Genomic DNA, 19,618 nt, shown 5'->3' on the forward strand with positions numbered 1-19,618 from the left:
GTTGAGAGAGCAGAAGAGGGTGTTTTGAAATGGTTTGGGCACATGGAAAGAATGAGTGAGGAGAGATTGACCAAGAGGATATATGTGTCGGAGGTGGAGGGAACGAGGAGAAGAGGGAGACCAAATTGGAGGTGGAAAGATGGAGTGAAAAAGATTTTGTGTGATCGGGGCCTGAACATGCAGGAGGGTGAAAGGAGGGCAAGGAATAGAGTGAATTGGAGTCATGTGGTATACCGGGGTTGACGTGCTGTCAGTGGATTGAATCAAGGCCTGTGAAGCGTCTGGGGTAAACCATGGAAAGCTGTGTAGGTATGTATATTTGCGTGTGTGGACGTGTGTATGTACATGTGTATGGGGGGGGGGGGGGGTTGGGCCATTTCTTTCGTCTGTTTCCTTGCGCTACCTCGCAAACGCGGGAGACAGCGACAAAGTATAAAAAAAAAAAAAAAAAAAAAAAATATATATATATATATATATATATATATATATATATATATATATATATATATATATATATATATTTCTATGAGTCCACGGGGAAAATGAAACACGATAAGTTCCCAAGTGCACTTTACATACACGTCCACACAAACACATATACATACCCATACATTTCCACGCATACATATATATACACACACACACATATATATATATATATATATATATATATATATATATATATATATATATATATATATATATATATATATATATATATATATCTTTTTCTTTCTTTCAAACTATTCGCCATTTCCCGCATTAGCGAGGTAGCGTTAAGAACAGAGGACTGGGCCTTTGAGGGAATATCCTCACCTGGCCCCCTTCTCTGTTCCCTCTTGTGGAAAATTAAAAAAAAATAGAGAGGGGAGGATTTCCAGCCCCCCGCTCCCTCCCCTTTTAGTCGCCTTCTACGACACGCAGGGAATACGTGGGAAGTATTCTTTCTCCCCTATCCCCATATATATATATATATATATATATATATATATATATATATATATATATATATATATATATATATATATATATATTTCTATGAGTCCACGGGGAAAATGAAACACGATAAGTTCCCAAGTGCACTTTCGTGTAATAATCACATCATCAGGGGAGAGACAAGAGAGAAATATAAGTCAGATGATATACATTGAAAAGACGAAGCTAGGACGCCATATACATACATACATACACAGACATATACATATATACACATGTACATAATTCATACTTGCTGCCTTTATTTATTCCCGTCGCCAACCCGCTACACATGAAATGACAACCCCTTCCCCCCGCACGGGCGCGGTAGCGCTAGGAAAAGACAACAAAGGCCACAATCGTTCGCATTCAGTCTCTTGCTGTCATGTATAATGCACCGAAACTAGAGCTCCCTTTCCATATCCAGGCCCCACAAAACTTTCCATAGTTTACCCCAGATGCTTCACATGCCCTGGTTCAATCCATTGACAGCACGTCGACCCCGGTATACCACATCGTTCTAATTCACTCTATTCCTTGCACGCCTTTCACCCTCCTGCATGTTCAGGCCCCGATCGCTCAAAATCTTTTTCACTCCATCTTTCCAACTCCAATTTGGTCTCCCACTTCTCCTTGTTCCCCCCACCTTTGACACATATATCCTCTTTGTCAATGTTTCCTCACTCATTCTCTCCATGTGACCAAACCATTTCAATACGGCGGTAAAAGAGGACAATGATTATCAAATCTCTGTTAATGGTTTGTCCACCAGCATCAATAGGATCTAATTATTCAGCAACTAGGAACATTATTAGTAGGATACATCATGAATATGATATCATGATTCTAGATATATTGTTGTTAGTGTGAGATGTTTCTAGCTATGATGCAGACATGAAAAACATTGTTTATTCTTTGTAAACAACTTTTCAACAACCATGTAAACAAACTTCAGCGTATAGTTGGCCAGACCACTGGCATATTTGACATACGAATGTCAACGTATTGATCGAAGTTGATGAAATACCAAAGCTAAAGAATAACTTGAGGAGATTATGCGAAACGTATATTCAAACTAAGACTTTTAAGGCGAGCTATGATAGATATCCTGGATGCATCAAACGAGCGTTAGTAATGCAGAATTGTCAATAGGCTAAATCAGTAACTATTTAAAACAGTTACTCCTCTCTATAGATAATAAATGCAAAATTTCCATTAACCTGTTTGTAAGTATATCATTGCTAAATATAATTGTTTTATACCAGGTATACGTAATCATGTTGTACTTAATAATGACGTACTCTGCGATTTATTGTTAGCTATAGCACAGAGTGAGCGGCATAATTGAATATGTCAGTGGTTAACATTATTATCTGTATAATGTAGTGGGGTGAACTACATTATTTCCTTTAATGTTAGTTTATAGATAAATGAGTCAGAGAAAACGGGCCATAACAAGACCACGCCAGATTTGTTTACACTCCCCAGCTGATCATGGTCACGTGACTAGAGGGGGCGGGGCTTGCAATATTTCTTTTGTTCATTTCGTTACGATCAAAGCCATCGTCAGCTTATATTATGATCTTTAATGATTTTACAGTCTAGAAGTAGCTAGTTACAAAAATGTCGAGTTAGCTGAATCGTACCGATCATGAAAATGAAGTTTCTTGTAAAGTACAAGTTTAGGGGGCGGAGTTTAAGAGAAGGCAGCGTACGACAACTGATCGATGTGTTTAAGAACAACAGAAAATGTATGAACATAATGATAAATATTCACCAGTCATCATGAAATCCACAATACATGTATGCCTATAAATTCCCCCACACCTTTTAGGGGTATTGATATGCGAGTTGACCCTGTTATTGTAAGTTGTCTTTGTTTGAACGAGAAGTTGGGATTTTTACATCAGTGTGACGTCATGAGGTCTCAGAAGGTCGCCATTGTGAGTAGTGTTTGGTCGCGCTAAGTGAAGCTCGTTATTTGGCTTGGATAGAGGGCTTCTGGGCCCTTCCACACCCTCCAATATGTCGTCACCGAGTGCAGGAAAGCGTCGCATGGATACTGATGTGATCAAACTGTATCCTTTTGAGAGATGTGGAAAAATCATGTGTTATGATCAGGTGTAGAGTATTGTATTGGTTGTTACACTCAAGGGCCAAGGTCCGTATTCAGGAAACACACACAAGTTATTTCAAATTACCTTAGATATACCTCTAGCAAACACTAGGTGTTTCACGCCGCTAGAGTCATGGGAGTTTTATAGTGTGACAAGTATTTTCGTGTACAGCTTACATATTTTAAGATCCTCCTAGGGGTTTGTATGAGGTTATAAGTAGTACAGAAATTACTAGGCACATGGCAAATTATTCATATGGTATTACCTGTACGTTTTAGTTGTTGAGATATATGTTGTTGAGATATATATATATATATAATTTGTATAATGGAAATGAGGGAGTTGAATCTTTTGATGTGAGAGAGTTCAATTGTGTGACAAAAATTTCTGTGAAATTCATGTCTGTCATTACCACTTGGTATAGCCCTTACACAGTATTTGGATGTTGATAAATATGTAACTAAGGAAGTTACCTATATATTTGTATTTTTGAAAAATAACGGATAATTCCACTTATAGGTGCGGTTCAGTGCAGTGTTGGAACTATTGAGAATATTTATATGTTCATAAAATTTTTGTAAATATGTAAGTGTCTCATCTAATGTGTATGATTTTTTTTGTACTGTAATTTCTTTTGGGCAGTTTATAATTTTTTGTGATGCATTTGTTATAGGGGATGATGATAGGTGGACATGTATGATGATGGGTTAATGAGGATGCATGCAGGTGCTTCACTTATCATGTGTGATTTAAACTGAATGTATGGCCTATTACAGTTTGATATGTTGGCTCAATGTAAAATTGTAGACAGTACACAGGATAGTGTTATTTGGGGTGATTTTTTTTATATGCTTAATCATCTTTGAAAAAAGTATCCATCTTTCCTATTTCAAACTCGTTAAGAGCTTTGATGGAGTGGCTTTGGCAGAAAGGTAATGTTTAAGTTGCTAGGATAATATTGGTTCTTCTGGAAGTGTGCTGAGAAAATACTGGAAGGACCTATGTTAGTCCCAGTTGTATGGGAAACTATTCTCTTGAATTAGAGACGTAGGTAGTCTTGAAGTATGAGGCAGTGGCGAAGACCTGTTGTGCGAAGAATTATGGCCAGAGATACCATTTATAGGCATCTTGAAGGTTTGATTTCGTAGTAGTAGTTTATAATTGGATCTAGCTAAGAGTAGCAGTGTTTTACAAGACTGTGAATTTTTTACATACTACATCCTAAAGTTCATGAAGTTAATCATGCAGTAATCTTTGCGTGCAGGTTTTTTCAAATGTGGAAAGTGATTGCTGTTGGTGAAACAAATTTCTGCTAACTGTAATGAATTTGTGGATATAATTTTCGTTGATGTCGATGTTTGTTCGAATTTTTTCATTTTTAAGGTAAATATATCCACATCTAATAAAGCCTTGGAGCAATTGACCTCATCAAGCAAAGCCTTGTACCACATAACAGCTTGAAAAGTATATAACCTTGGAATTTAGGTAGATGGCATCAAGGAAAAGGTTTCATTAATGTATTCTGTATAATAAAAGTCGTCGCTACATATTTTTTAAGTAATTTTGCAATTATTTTTTTCTCATATTCACATGTCTGTACTGTTTGCACATAGTGTTTTGGACTTTGTTTATATCTTACTTGACTTCATGTCTTCGTCCAAAAACTGTTTTTATATCGTTAACTTTGCCAGTTTTCCTTTTTTTGTCTTTGCAAGTCATTTCATTGTCTTGGTTTTGTATACAGTTTTAATTCCTTTGTCTTTACTTGATCTGCCTAGACTTCCTACATATCTTCCTTTCTTTGAGTTGGTAATGAATTGAACATCTTGCTTAGTTTTGCTTATATTTTCTTTTATCTTTTTTCTTGTCTCTGTGTTCCAGTACAAGCTTCCATTGACTTGATGTCTACCTGTCCCTTTTTTTCCTAACCTTTTCCATTTTTTACATTCCTTGTGCCTTTTCATATTTGCACATTGTGTGTCATCTTTGTCCTATATGTGGAGTTAGTCACATCATAGATTTATTGTCCTTTGTGTTACTTTTCTATCTATACCTGTCTCTTCCTCAAATGTCTTTGTCTGTGTATATTTGAACTTAACTTCCTTCCCATTGCATTATTTGTGCAGTCTTACTTGCCTTGGTGTGGTTATCTTCTCTTTGGGTGCATTGATCTTGATGCACAGTGCTTGTGGATATGCATTTTCTTTTTGTTTATTATGGTACCTTTTTTTCTTGTCCAACATCTATCCATTTAGCTTTTTCATCCTTTGTGATTTTGTATCCTTTTAATAGTTGTTGCTTAAACAGTCTTGATACTGTCATGATGCTTGTAGCTTTTTGTGTATTTGTGCCATTTTTTGCTTTGTCCTTTTGTATATTTCATTCTTGCATTGTTTTTGCCTATGCAAATCATGTCTTAGTCTTGACATTTTATATGTATGCTGCATTTTCTTCGTCTTGTCAATACTATTGATACTTATACTGAATTTTTTTGTATATATATATGCATGAGTCTGTTTTTGTCTGTTTTCCCATGTGTTATGTCGTGTGGTTGTTTGTCATGTTTTTCCATGTTCGTACCCTTGTTGAATTTGATTTTGTTAATATTTGTCTTTTCCTTTTTAGTAGAATCTGTTAATGCATATGGCTGTATTCCTTATGCTCTGGGGGAAATAGAAAACTTAAACAGGAGTGTAAAACTCCTCCATTTACAAAAATGCTCACACAGACCAGATTTGAATTTGCCTAAGAATGCAAATATTGTACAACCATATCTTTGTGCATTATTCTATATTCAGAATTCATTAGCATCTAGTTTATGAGGAAGAGGGCTGTGTTGATATGTACGGTCATTACATTCTTTGCCTCCATCCATTTGTTTGTGTATCTTTCGTGCCTTTGTTTTTCTTGTTTTAATTATACCTTCATTTGTCTCTATGAATATATGACCCTTTCTTTGTCTATGTTAATATATGATCCTTTCTTTGTCTCTTAATGAATATGTGACCCTCTATCTTTCATGTAATATGTGATTCTTCCTTTGTCTGTTAATGAATGTGATCCTTTCTTTGTCTGTGTGCATGCTTATTGTATGTTCTTTCTTTGTGCATGTTTTACCCTTCCTTTTACCTTGAGTCTGTAGGTAGTAGGCAGCCAATGACCAGGGAGGTATGTTATCAGTACTTCCCATCTGGGTATCAGGTGGGTTAGTGATGTGTGCTTAGTGAGCCAGCTTTTTAGTTTTCAAGTTCCACTCCTCTGACCCAGGTAGTTATCTTTTCTTCTCTCTCACAAACTTATGGACCTACTGGCATTCTGTCCACACACATACAATCTCTCCTTATCATTTGTAACAATCGACAACACTTAACTCACACAGCTTTTTCTTTGTAACTAGATTATCCTATGGTGAGCATGATGCGCTAGCCCTGCCTTTTGGCAAAGTGGTAGGAGCAGTAGATAGAAGTAGTAGGTAGGAGCACAATGTAGTAACAGTAAGCAGAAGTAGTAATTAGGAGCATTAGTAGAATTAGTCATTAGGAATATTAGGTAGGAGCCTCTGCAAACACTGCACTAGACTTGCCCTCTCCTAGTAGCCTGTCAAGGGTGAGGCACTAAAGGCTAAATAGCACTGGAGTTCTTTAGTTATGAAGACTGTTGCATTGGCCACACCACTGAGGGAGTTTCCAATTGGAACAGGTGTCGGAGATATAGGTAGCGAGGTAAATTTATCTTGCTTCTTTGTTTCTAGCATCATCCTTTGGCATTGTGCCTGCACTTGTTCTATGAATATATGATCTAACATTTTATGATTGTGATCCTTTCTTTATCTGTTTATGAACGTGATCCTTCTTTTTGCTTTTAGGAATATGCAATTCTTTTTTTCTCTATATGTGATCCTTTCTTTTTGTATTTTAGGAATATGTAATCCTTTCTTTGTCTCTTTATGAATATGTGATCTTTTCTTTGTCTCGTAGTGAATATGTGATACCTCCTTTGTCTGTTTATGAATATGTGATCTTTTCTTTGTCTCGTAGTGAATATGTGATTCCTCCTTTGTCTGTTTATGCATTTGTAATCCTTTCTTTGTCTCTATGACTGTGATCATTTCTTTGTTTCTTTGAATGTGACCCATTCTCTGTCTATTCATATGGGTTCATTTCTTTTTCTTTTTATGATTATGTGATCCTTTCTTTGTCTCTTTATGAATATGTGATCCAGTCTTTGTCTTTTTATGAAAATGTGTTCCATTCTTTGTCCCATAATGAATGTGATGTTTTCTCTGTCTCTCTATGAATATGTGATCCTTCCTCTGTCTCTTAATGAATGTGACTTTTCTTTGTCTATTTATGTGGTGTCCTTTCTTAGTCCCTATGCATGATTACTGTATATTTTTCCTTTATGCATGTTTTACCCTTTCTTTTATCTTTGTGTGATCCTTTCATTGTCATGAAAATGTGATATAGTGTCTTTTTATGAATCTGATCCCTTCTTTATATGCTTGTGAATGTGAGCCTTTCTTTTTGTCTTTAGGAATATGTAATCCTTTCTTTGTATCTTTATGAGTTTGTGATCCTTTCTTTGTCTCCTTGTGAATTTGCAATTCTCTTTATGTCTATATAAGATCCTATCTGTGTGTCTTTATGATTGTGATCCTTTCTCTGTGTATTTTTGAATATGTGATCCTTTGTTTGTCTCATGATGAATGTGTGATCCTTTTTGTGTCTTTTCTTTGTCCAGTTATGTATGTGTTCTATTTTTTCTTTTAATGAATGAGATGCTTTCTTTGTCTCAATGAATATGTGATCCTTTCTTTGTCTATATATTGATGTATGATCCTTTCTGTGTCTCTTTATGAATATGATTCTTTGTGTATTCATATGTGATCCCATCTTTGTCTCTTGATAAATATGTGATGCTTTCTCTGTCTCTTTATGAATATATGATCCTTTCTTTGTCTCTATATGAGTATGTGATTCTTCCTTTGTCTCTTAATATGATCCTTTTTTTGTCCCAGTGCATTTATGTTCTTTCTTTGTGCATGTTTTACCCTTTCCTTTACCTGTGTTCTTTCCATGTAGTATCATCCTTTGGCATTGTGTCTAATCTTTTCATTTTTATGAATATGTGATCCATTGTCTCTTTATGAATCTGATCCTTTATCTGCATATGAATGTGATCCTTTCTTTGTCTCTTTGTATGTGATTTTTGTCTGTTTATGAATATTTGATCCTTTCTGCCCCTCTTTATAATGTGATCCTTTCTCTTTGTATTCATGAAGATGTGATCCTTTCTTTGTCTCTCAATGAATGTGATCCTTTCTTTGTCTATAAATGGATGTTTTCCTTTCTTTGTCTCTGAATGAATATGTGATGCTTACTTGCCTCTTAATGAATATGTGATTCTTTGTCACTTTATGAATATGTGATCCTTTCTTTGTCTGTGCATGCTTGCTCTATGTTTTTTCTTTGTGCATGTTTTATCCTTTCTTGCACCATTATTCCTTGTTTGTACTATCATTCTTTGGCATTGTGCATGCACTTGTCTTCCTTTATTCATAATTTTCTTATCTATGCATAGCTTTTCCTCATGCACCTCAGTTTTTGCTTGGTATCTGCTTCTTTCCTTTCTGTATTGTTTATGTAATTTTGTCTTTCTTATTTCCTTTTCTCTGCATACGCTTCTACTTTTTCTTTGTTTGTGGAAAGTTTCTCATTTTGTATGTTGATGCAATTGTGGAAAGTTTCTCTTTTTGTATATTAATGCAAGTAACTTCATATCTTTGTCTTTATTTATGCTCACTATTTCCTCCTTTTGTATGCAAAAGTTTAACCTTTTGTCATTATTATTTTTGTGTGATTGTTCTTATATGTTTTTGTTGTATACTTTTCTTTAAGTGATTCATATATTTGTGAATCTGTTCATATGTTTGTCTCTTTAGATAGCTGATGATGAAAATTCTTTTGTATATTTAATAAGCAAATTCAAATACTGTTGTCTTGTATAGTCATCAACAAAATAGAGTGAATTTGATAAAATGAAGAGAATATAGAAACACTTTACTGTCATATTGATGGAGTGGGACACATAAGACTACTGCAAAAGAAAGAATTGAAAGTATGGAATCTACAAGAGAAGAGGAAGATATAAGATAATATAAGCATGACAGCATATTGAAGGAATTGAAAAAATATACTAGGACTAAAAACTTTACGTTATGGAAGAAACATTGTATAGTCACTTAAATCTACAAGAATATTGTGGAATAGCTGTATCAAGAATTTGCCTACATGTTGTTGTCACAAATGAAAAGCAGCCTTCATTGACTTTGTATTATCACCAGTGCATGAAAGGGAGCACAATTTCGTTGAAGAACTTTTAGTTCCAAAGGAGTCCATCCATTCTCTTCTACTGAGTGTGGTGCAGCCTTAAAGCTGCAGGATCTTTGTAAAAGGGGTCTTGGGGTTATGTAATTAAATGACTGAAATATTTGAAAAAAGTTTGAAACAAAGATATTCTGAAGCTGAACAAGGATATTGGGATTGCCTGTTGATATGATCCGTAACTTTTTTCTTTTAGGCTTAGCTGGAGATCAGGTTAAGGTGTAGCCTAAGCTGTGAATAGATCCGTATGATCCGTAACTTTTTTTCTTTTAGGCTTAGCTGGAGATCAGGTTAAGGTGTAGCCTAAGCTGTGAATAGAAAGAAAAACTTTGGGGGTGCAAATGTTTAAGTGAACTAAAAAGTGAATGGAATCTCATGTTTCTCTTAATGACGAAGAGTGATTATTGAAACGCTTAAGAGAGTACAACATGATTGGTTGAAAACAGTGCTGGATGAACTAAGGATTTGACAATTATGCTATCTTTAAGGTAACAGAGAATAACAGTACAGTAAGATAAGTAGCATAAACATTGACCAATGTATAGTAACCCTGCTTCATGACAAAATCCCATTTTAGCTTAACTACTTTTATTCTTGCTTTTTGTTAATATTTAGAGGAATGTGGTGTAGAAAGTGTGCCTGTAGTTAATTGTAAGCCTTTTATGACAAACATGCATTCACCCAGTCTATGTGGCATGTAGTAATACAGCACCCTCATTATATGTATCTGTATAACTACTGCATCCAAGTTTTATTTTGAGCCTTGATTAAGTTAAATTGATTTTGATTAAGCTGAACGAGGGTCATAGATCTTTATTCATATTCACACGAAGATGAAAGTTGAACATGTATTATAATATCTGTCATGGATGTCCTGATCTGTAATGTTGGAATGCTAGTTTTGCTGAGTGTAGTTACACTGAATTTTGATTGAAGGTAGTTTGTAGTCATATCGCAACTCAAAGGTAGTACTATACTGTATTGTAGAGCCACACTGTATGGCACATCTATTTGTGTGTTTATACTTATGTTCTTAAGGTACTGTATAGTAGCTTGTTCTTTAGGAGAACTTTTTAGACTTTAGTGATATTTGATAGTCTTGATGAGATAGTTGACTTCAGTGATCCACTCAATAATGAAAATAAGAGCCAGGTCAAGTGTTTGTATGTATTTTGGTTATGTTTTAGGCTTCAGTGTATGATCTTAACTTTTGATCAGTCACATTGCATTTTGGTTAAAGGTTAGCTTAAAGTAGCTGTTCTTCATCAGATACAGTTTTATTTGAAAATAGAGTTGAGCCATGCTCGTGCATCATTATGTTGTTCACATCTAGAACTTTAATCTCTAATCACTAGCATGCTTACATCTTGATGGCTATGTACTGAACATAGTAAGATCAGTTATATTAATCTTTGGTAAAAATTTTGAGGTGGAAATGAATCATGTATATGTATGTACGTAAGTATATGCATCCCAATCATTAGTTCCTGACCCTTTTCTTAGCTATGTTTAGTAGTCTTGAAACTTAATGAAATTATTTCATCAGTCCTCACATCCTGTTCATGTGTCCCAAACTTTACTATTGGATTCCTACCTTTTTGGAAATAGTAATGGATATATGTTGATTTTAATGACATTACTTGTTTATTTTCAATTCATCTTGAGATCTGGAACCGCATGACACATCTGTAACAGCATAAATGTACATTCTGAGGTTACTTCTTATAGCTTTGCTGGATCGTATGGGCTTTTGGACTATCCAGGAGATGGCTCATATCGGTGATCTGTTCAGTATTAAAGAAAGCTAGATCAAGTGTATGCATGCTTTTCAGTTTGTCCTTGATTTTAGTGTATGATCATTAGGTTTGCTGTGTCAGGTAGTCAGAGAGTCTGCTAACACCTACAGTTGATTCATGTTTGTGTATGTGCAATATTGTGGATATCTCATTATGAATGTAAATATATAACATTGATCTTTGTTTAGTTTGAAGATGGAACCACATCATGCATATGTGTATAGGTCTGTGAAAACTATCTGCTTACTACTAGTCTTGTTAGGGTATGTTTACCAGTTACACTAAATTGTGTCAGACCATTAGACTTCGAAGGATTGAGCATTGCTGCCATCTCCCTTGTTGGGAGACGTAAGTGAATTACATATCTCTACATTTAGTATCTCTAGGGTGCACTCTGTTTAAATTTGTTATACTGACTTTTTCAGATTATTTACTTTATTTAACAAGCATGGTGCTTTCAAAGAATAACAAGTATTGAGAGACAAACAGCATATACAATGAACATTGTTTGCTAGCCTTGCCTCAAAAGCTTTTTGTAGTTACTTTCTATCTCTCTACCTTTGTACTTTCCTAGAGGAGTGACATGAAAGTAAGCACACATACAGCTTTTTGATTTTATCTCTTCTCCCAATCCCAACTTTATTTTCTGAACTCTGTATTAGCTTACCTGGCCAAGCACCCTTTGAACTTTTTGCTTTTGTTTCATTTTTGTTGTCATTTGTATGTTAGTTAAACACATTTCAGTCTTCTGAAACTGCTTGGCCAATTTTAACCAAACTTTGCTGATTGTGAAGCAGTTAGAGGATTTGACAGCAGTGCCATAGACAAGTTTAAGAATCGGCTTAATGAATATTTTACTTAAGATCCACAACTGACATTATTTGTGCCTCCTTAGTTATAGGAATAGTTTACAGGATTTTCTTAGTTGAAAATCTGTATGCCCTTATACTCTTACCATGCTAATTCTTAAGTTTCTCTTTTTCCTGTATCATAAAGAGGCTTGTTAGAACCCAGTGGTCTACTGCCGTTTTTCTTCCTTTGTATTCCATTGTATACAGTAATCTTTCACCAGCACACAAGGGACTTTACTGTACCTGCACCCACCAGCCATAATCTGTCTCCAGCACACCTTGATCTGTACTGTGCCTGCACTCACTAGCTGTAACCTTTCTCCAGCACTCCGTAATCTTTACAGTAACAGCTACCATCCTTTATCTTTCTCCAGTTTATCATAGTCCTTACTCTAGCTGCACCCACCATTTCCCAGCACACCATGGTATACTACTGTACTTACTCCCACCATCCATAATTTTTTCTGAGCACACCATGATCTTTATTTATCTTTTTAACACTGGAGGCTCCAGTCATTGACAGAAGTTCACATCAAGGCCAGCCTTTATAGAATTATAGAGAGGATTATGAAAGGGAAAGAGAACAGACGGGAAAGTAATTACGAGTTTTGATGGAATGAAAAGCTTTTAAAATGTGCCAGATCATAATTATTGGGAAAGGTGCGAGATGGTGGAGAGTTCCAAAGCTTCGATGTATAGGTAAAGAAGCAGTTTTCAGAATGGCCCACCCATGCTTTGCCAGCAGCCACCCAGTAATCATATGATTTAGCAGCTTGCTAACTATTGCATGGTCTAGCTAGGGTGGGGGCACACAAGCAGCCAGCTCTTGTTAGCAAAAACCAAATTAATGCTGATGGAAGAGGGAAAGTGAACCAACATTGTGGTGTAGAGCAAGCAGGCCAAGCTTTAAAGTTAACCTGGGAGAGTTTTTATGTTGGACAAGTTACTTGTGACTTGACTGTCAAGTAAGGATGCAGAGCTAAAATTGCCCCAGATTTGAGAACAGTACTCCATACCAGGACAGATCAGTCCTTTGTATAAACAGAGCAAGTGTTCAGAAGAAAAGAAATTTTGACACCTAAACGATACTCCCAGTTTCTTAGAGCCATACTTAGCTATTTCCATAATGTGAGGTTTCCAAGAAAGAGTGGATGTTACCTTAATACTGAGTCAGGAGATAGAATTACAAAACTGTCAAAGGAAAGAAGAAAGTTGTGAAGAATTTTTGATGGAGAGATGGGTAGAATATGAGTCTTGGAGGCATTGAAATTAACCAGATTTCGTCTACCTCACTGAGACATCCTCTCGAAGTCAGAGTTTATTGAGGAAGTTGTGTCAAGACAAGACACAGATCAAGTGAGAGAAGGAGCAGACTTGAAGGATGTACAAGATACAAGAATGCAGTGTTGAGTTATCATCATATGAGTGCATTTGGTTATTTCTGGAGGACAGGAAGTCATTGATGAAAAGAAGAAAAAGTGTAGAGGACAGGACAGAACCTTGAGCGATGCTGGTACTTTTGGAGAAAGCAGGAAGGCTGAACCATGGACAACCATGGAGATAGATTGGCCAGAGAGGAAGTTAGATATGAGGGAGGGGTGAGCTTAGAGGTAAGACCCTGATGCCACGCTTTTTCAAAAACTTTGGATACGTCAAGAGCATCCACAAAGGATTCCCCCAAATCTTTCAGGTATTAGTAAGCAAGAAAATATCACCAGTGGATCTTGTCTTGCAGAAGCCTCACTAGTGATCAGAGAGAAGACTGGGATTCAAGATGCCTGAGGATATAGGGGTTGAGGAAGGATTCAAAGACTTTGGGAATGGTAGATGTCAAAGCAACAGGATGATAGTTTGAGGAGTCAGAATGGTTACCCTTCTTAGGGATGGGATGTAACAATGCATGCTTCCAAGAAGAAGGAAAAGTTTTGGATTTTTAGCAGAAACAGAACAGACAAGCAAGCATGATGCAAGTTCAGAGGCACACTCTTTCAGTACTTAGAGATACATGCCATCATTACCATAAGCTTTGCTTATGTCTAGAGAGAGAAGCACTTTTCTGATAGTCTGAAAAGAGATAAGGGGATGGGGCAGAGGATTAGTAAGAATATCAAGGAGTGAAGGAATGTTAGAATCATCCAAAGTGGAGTTAGAGGAGAATTGGGAACTAAATAGAGTTGCTTTGTATCTGGGATAGACAGCTATAATGCTGTCTGAACGGAAAAGTGAAGGAAAGGTAGAGCGATGCCCTTAGCCAGAGATCAGGAAGACACTATCATTCGATGATGAGAGGTAATTGGACTTCCATTGTATAAAGGAATGCTTTGCCTCATGTATATCATAATTGCAATGATTACAGGCAGTGATAAATGCAGAATAAGATTTGGAGGAAGGAGAGTTTTCCAGCCCAATAAGCCTGATCCCTTGCCTGAATGGCCTCAGAACAGGAATGGATGAACCATGAATTGATTGAAGAGATCTTCTTGGAAGAGGAGGGGATAGATGCTTCCATTCCCCCAACAGTAACCTCTGCTGTGTGTCTGGCAGAGACAGAAGCATCACCACATAAGATGCAGTAATTTGCCCAGGGAGAGTCGGGAAAAGAATTTTCCTAAGTTATTCCAGTCAGCTTTGTTTATGTCCCAATATTTACATTATGAAGGGGAATGTGTCATTAAGATAGATACATTTATGAGAGGTGGCGATGGGAATAGATAAAGGCAGACAGTATGAATTATGTACATGTGTATATATGTATATGTCTGTGTGTGTATATATATGTGTACATTGAGATGTATAGGTATGTATATTTGCATGTGTGGATGTGTATGTATATACATGTGTATGGGGGTGGGTTGGGCCATTTCTTTTGTCTGTTTCCTTGCGCTACCTCGCAAACGCGGGAGACAGCGACAAAGCAAAATGAATAAAAATAAATGTGAGAGTGATCAGATGAACCAGTTTGGGATGAGATTGTGTAGTTACAGTGGGATGTATTAGAGGTGATAAACAGATCCAGAATATTAGGAATGGTCACAGCAGTCAGGAATATGGGTAGGATGGGAGATGATTTACTCTAGATCATTGAGAATGGAGAATGTGGGGGCTTCAATTCCTACACCATCCATATGGGAGGAATGCTGCCATTCCCTGTGGCGACTATTTAAATCCTGTAAGTAGAGGATTTTGATGTGTGGGTGAGAGGATTCCACTGTCTTATAGCAGGAGTTTAAGTAGTCAAAGAAAGATATATGATTTGTAGAATAAGGAGAACAATAGGGGAAACAGGAAAAGTGTGATAGTTTGGAGACAAGCCTTGAGCCACCTAAGATCAAAGTTCTTCAAGGCATGGAACAGGTGTGTTGATGTTGGAATAAGCACCTGACACCACCTTTGAATCAGAAATGTGGGTGGAGATTATCATTGGATATTGAGAACATCGTTAGACAATTAAGCCTTGGAGAGAAGTAAGATTAGGAGAGGTACTAAAGAGTTGGTATTCAACAGAAAAGAAGTTACCAGAGAGACCACAAATCTTGGTATACTGTACTTGCACCCGCCAACCATAATGTTTGTTAAGCACATCATGGTTTTCATTTTCACCTTCTATTCACACAAACCTCACTGACCCTTCAGCTTATTGTAGTCTCCAGTATACCCATACTGTGACTGTGCACCTGTCTTACTAACCTTCCAACTTATTGTTGTCCATATTTTACTGTCATCTACCTTCCTCATTAGTGTCATTGATCACATTTACTATAGTCCCTCTTATACACACTATCTCATTGTTATCATTGTTCCCAGTACATTCACACACCACTCTATATTAAAATATCTCAGCATTTGTTATTTCAATTAACTATAATGTAATTTTTTGAATGAAATGATAGGTTGGGTTGACTACTCAACCTGATCAGACATTTTTTACGTCTGCTTTGTGTCCTTTACTCTTCTTCTGCCAGGGGTTGAGGCACTGCACGAGTATTTTTAGGCATGTGTAATGATATGTGTAGTATTTATGCAAGTGTTATTGTCACAAAGATATGGTTTTTGCTAAGGTTTTTTATCAAAATTATCTGTTGTTGTATTAGACGGAGTTTCAAAAAAAACATTACCTAACTTGAGGGAGTATAATGTGCACAGTCATCTATGGCTTCTCTCCATATACTGACCAATATATGGGAAAAGAGTAGGTTTTAGTGTAGAAGCAATGTTTGAAATGTGACTGCAACCATTAATGGCTGTTATTTTGCCTTGAGGCAGAGGTGGACAATTCAAGAATTGATGATATATATTCCCCAGCTGCAGTGAGTAGAATGAAAAAGCTCTGTAATGAATATACCCCACCCATAGTGAATGGGTTATGATTACAGTATAGAAAATCACTTTCCCAGGGATAAATTTCCTCCTGCATTGTGGATATGTTATTGATGATTGTGGACATAACAGTATGACAAGGTATCAAACACTGATAGGAGGTTATTATCTAATGATTACACATTCCTTTATTTGCATATGCATTTGTGGATATGTAGGTTGCTATCAAATATTTGTTATATTCTAAAGCATTGTAGATATTTATTTTGTTTTAGCTATTAAACAATATTTTTTATGCATGTGTGTAAGATTTTTAGCCGTGATGGAGAGTCCACTGTAAAGAGAAAACAGTTATATATTTTCCCATATACCTTACCTATCTAAGAGCGAAAGTTATACACATTTAAGAGAGAAAATATGATATAACTTGAAAGTCTTTGAAGAGAGAAAATATGACAGGCAAGTCTAGATATTTTTTTCTTAGAATATGTAATAAAGATCAGGAGAAATAATTGACCAGAAAATTACACTTTCTCTCCTCATGATAATGTATCAATAGTATTAGAGAGGGATTTACTCTGGTCACATTACTCCCTCATCTACCAACTTGATAGCTGTGAGGCCAGCTTGTGCTTTTTAGATCCACTGGTTAAGCCCATGTCATCTTTGGCGCTAGATTTAATAGGTGCTTCCAGGCTGCCAACCCTCATTTCACTATATATATGTTGTCCCTGGGGATAGGGGAGAAAGAATACTTCCCATGTATTCCCTGCGTGTCATAGAAGGCGACTAAATGGGGAGGGAGCGGGGGGCTGTAAATCCTCCCCTCTCGCTTTTTTTTTTAATTTTCCAAAAGAGGGAATAGAGAAGTTTATAAGCATGATCACTTTCAATTCAAATCTCTCAAATAAGGATGCAGAGCTAGAACCGCCCTAAATGTGAGAGCAGTACTCATACAAGGACTTAATCATTCACATCAGCAGTGCAGGCCTATAGACTTACTTTTGTCAGTCTGAGTGTTTTTATGCTGTAATCCTTGCTCCTGACCAACAGAGGTTTCAGATCTCTATCCTTTTGCTTTTGTGTTTCATGGTATGAATTGTAAATTCTTTGATCTTTCTCAGAGCTCCATGGAACGTGCAATATGTCTGCTGAGGCTGTTCAGCTAATCATGAGTTCATGGTACTAGTCGAGTGGTCTAAACTACTTTATTTTAGTTTTTCATTTTTATTTATGTTCAGATTTGATTTTTTTTATGGTCATTAACTTCCGATGGTTGATAGGTCAGCTTACCCAAGAATTTATGTTCTATTTTTCTATCTTGGAATGTGATAAGAGCATTATAAAGGACTTTTTATAATTTGATACTTACAAAATCTTTAGCTCCAGTGATATTGTATGTATGAAACTGGGACTTGATTGTCTAAAGGCATGCCTTGAATGTTGTGTGTACTCATGGACATTTTTGAACTTTGTCTGAAGATGTTGGGATCTTGGTTCACCTGGTTGAGAGGTGCTTACCCTCTTTATACTTCACTCAAACATGATGTACTTTAGACTGTCTTGGTTCAGCAATTGTTGCCATATCATGTACTTTAGGCTGTCTGATTCAACAACTGTTGCCATATCATAGGTAAAGTCAATGAAATTTAACAATACCAATAATACTGGTGATGAGGACTTGATGTGGTTGTGAAGTGATGGCTACTAGGAGGGATATAGTGGGAACTAGGCTTATCACATTATCCCCAGGATTATCTGGTTTCAGTTGGAGAAGTAGATTAAAGAGTTTGCTTTGGCCTTTTGAAAAGTTATCCAATGTTGGATGTGTTATCAGTCTCTTTCTTTCTCAGTAATTTTCTGTATAGGCAAGTCAAGCATCTTTGACCCATCTGGAGAACACCAGTGCATGCTTAGTGTCTGAATTCATGGCATTAATGAGGTCCACAGTCTTGTTTACATCAAACAATTCTGCTTATCCCTTCAGTTGTGAATATGCCTTTATTAGGGAATGTACTGATACCAATGTTTCTTAGATTCCTTTTTTTGTCTCCAACTGCGTGAGTTACTCATTGGTCATATCTTCAGAACATTAACCTTGCATCTCATTCACATATTGTTTATTAATTTCTTTAAGTGCAGTACTTTTGGCAAGAGTAACCTTTGGTTCCCAGGTCTGTGTCATTGTTTCTTTGTGCCCAAACTCTGAGAAGTCACACACACACAGACTACAGAATACACCAAACCCCTTTTATTGTGATGGGTTTAACTTCCTCCCATGTTTGTTCACAGCTTCTTTCATGTTGTACATCTTCCACCACTACTTGATTGAAGACTTACCCTCCCCACTTATGCCGCTGAGGAGTTGGCTGAATGTTCTCTTCATATAATATGTCTGGAAAGTGGCGTTCATTCCCTGAACCTTGGGCTGAAGCAAGTAGTAATTTTACTTGGGTGGTATGACACCCTAACATCTGAATTTTGTCATTCACTGTCTAAGGATGACCTGGTATCATCATGAATTTTTGGAAGTATTTTCGTTCTTATTTGTCTTTTTCATTCGACTCATTGACTTGTCTTCTATTCTGTTTGAGATGCTTTTATTTTTGTGGTCCAAATAAGTTGAATAATTGTTTTATTTTATGGTTAAGATGGACAATGGTTCTAAACAATTTTCCGTGCTTGTGGGGTAAAAATCTTATCTTGTTTACCTTAGGTATAATTGTTAAAGAGAGTGACTAAAAAAACTTACGATATCTTGGAATGTTTCAGTATTCATTAGAATGAAAATTAGAATATATAATTGCAAAAAAATGTCGCTGTTGCAAGGCATTAGTGTCATTCTAAGAATTTATACCCTAATTCATGTCGCCATCGTGAACTGTTGCCTTATTAGATGTTGTTAAATGAGGCCTCTTGTATGTGTTTTCACTGTGATGGGCTATTTTTTATATAAACCAGACATCATGCTTTCAAAATACAGTACCTCTGAATGTTTTGAATAAGTTGAAGTTATTTTATTCCCTGTATTGAAGAACCCATCTATTCACATTTTGTACAGCTTTCTTATTGGTACATAGTTTTCACTAAGTATTGTTTTCAAGAAATTTTGATGCTCAGTGTGGAAATATTATGGCTTTTCATGTTGATTGAGGTGAAGGCATGTACAGAGCATCAGA

The 19,618-nt window shown here is 36.3% G+C and overlaps 1 protein-coding gene across 1 annotated transcript in view; it reads left to right on the top strand.

The window, feature by feature from the left end:
- The window catches only part of UbcE2H (ubiquitin conjugating enzyme E2H), a 145,100-nt gene that overhangs the window by 40,749 nt on the left and 84,733 nt on the right, over positions 1 to 19,618 (top strand). The window contains exon 2 of the mRNA XM_071666793.1: positions 2,886 to 3,053. Within this exon, the coding sequence (XP_071522894.1) occupies positions 3,001 to 3,053 (53 nt within the window). The 5' untranslated portion in view covers positions 2,886 to 3,000. The remainder of the gene's footprint in view (positions 1 to 2,885; positions 3,054 to 19,618) is intronic.

Source organism: Panulirus ornatus, chromosome 11, assembly GCF_036320965.1.
Source record: "Panulirus ornatus isolate Po-2019 chromosome 11, ASM3632096v1, whole genome shotgun sequence".
Lineage (NCBI taxonomy): Eukaryota > Metazoa > Arthropoda > Malacostraca > Decapoda > Palinuridae > Panulirus > Panulirus ornatus.